General features: G+C 68.7%; 1 protein-coding gene across 1 annotated transcript in view; it reads right to left on the reverse strand.

Annotated features, from left to right (window-relative positions):
* The window catches only part of LOC102372581 (cGMP-dependent protein kinase egl-4-like), a 6,832-nt gene that overhangs the window by 2,720 nt on the left and 2,897 nt on the right, over positions 1–1,215 (reverse strand). The window contains exons 7-10 of the mRNA XM_025214123.1: positions 1,086–1,163; positions 851–939; positions 430–495; positions 74–121 (exon numbers count right to left, since the gene is read on the reverse strand). Of these exons, the coding sequence (XP_025069908.1) occupies positions 74–121; positions 430–495; positions 851–939; positions 1,086–1,163 (281 nt within the window). The remainder of the gene's footprint in view (positions 1–73; positions 122–429; positions 496–850; positions 940–1,085; positions 1,164–1,215) is intronic.

Raw genomic sequence — 1,215 nt, forward strand, 5'->3', positions numbered from 1 at the left:
TCCTAGACCCCCTCCCACGCCCCCACGCATGGGCTGCAGGGCAGGGGAGGTGGGGAGAGCGAGCGGTACTCACAGCTCCGAGTGCGGAGGGGGGCAGAGGGGGCCGATCTCCTGGAAGTCCCTGGTGGGAGGAAGGGGAGAGCATTACAGGACAGTGCCAGAGTGGAGCCCCACCTGCCCAGGCCCCCGCGCAGGGTGGGCTGGGGTCTCCTCTGGGCTCGCACAGGATGTGCCGAAGTGGGGAAGAGAGCCCAGGAGTCCTGGCTCCTGCCCTCGCTCTAACTGCGAGACCCCCCTGCCCTTCTCCAGCGCGGGGACAGCACCCGTGTCCGGGACCTGCAGCCCCCAGGCTCTCTGCCGGGTGTCGGGGGCTCCATGGCTCCAAGCCAAGGGCCCCCCCACCCCAGCCCAGCCCCAGCCATGACTTACTCCTTGGCCACGGTGATGCAGGTGACCTCGCCCTGCGCCCGGCACGTGGCCGTCCGGCGGATGTTCCTGCGGGGAAGGGGCCGTGAGCAGGCTGGGGGGCACAGGGTGGGGCAAGGGCCTGCGTGTCACCTGCTTGTGGGCAGGCCAGCCCGCGTGTGCTGGGCCATGCACGTGTCAGCCCACGCATGCACGCCAGCCTGTGCATGCGCCAGCCTGTGCATGGAGGCCTCTGCATACTGGGAGGCTGCAACCAGGGAGTGGGTGGACCAAGTGGGCATGGGGACTGTGAGTGTGCAAGTATATGCATGAGCACATGTGCTAGCACACACATATGGGCTGGTGTGGACTTCTGCATGCACTTGGCCTGAGCCTGGACCAGGAGGGGCCTGATCTAAACCCCAGGCTGGGGAGGGGGACATACCGCAGCAGCGAGAGCTCCCCGAAGTGCTCGCCGGCCCTCATCACCCGGATCGGCTCCTCCCGCCCGCCCACGCTGTGGCTCACCCGGACCTGCCACGAGAGGGGCCGGGCATCACGCGGGTCCAGGGCCACCAGGGCAAGGGCCAAGCTGAAGCCACCTGGACCTCAGGGGCCAGGGAGGGGCCGGGCTGGAAAGGACTTGGGGGGGGTCCGGTGCGAGGCAAGGCTGGACTCACCTCCCCGCGGAGGATGATGTAGAAGTCCTTCCCCTCATCGCCTTCGCGGATGATGACCTCGTCGTGCCCAAACGTGCACTGCAAGAGGTGGGGGTGGGCGTGGGGCAGGAGAGGGGGGCCCCGGGACCCC

Source organism: Alligator sinensis, unplaced genomic scaffold (genome assembly GCF_000455745.1).
Source record: "Alligator sinensis unplaced genomic scaffold, ASM45574v1 scaffold8_1, whole genome shotgun sequence".
NCBI classification, from domain to species: Eukaryota; Metazoa; Chordata; order Crocodylia; family Alligatoridae; genus Alligator; species Alligator sinensis.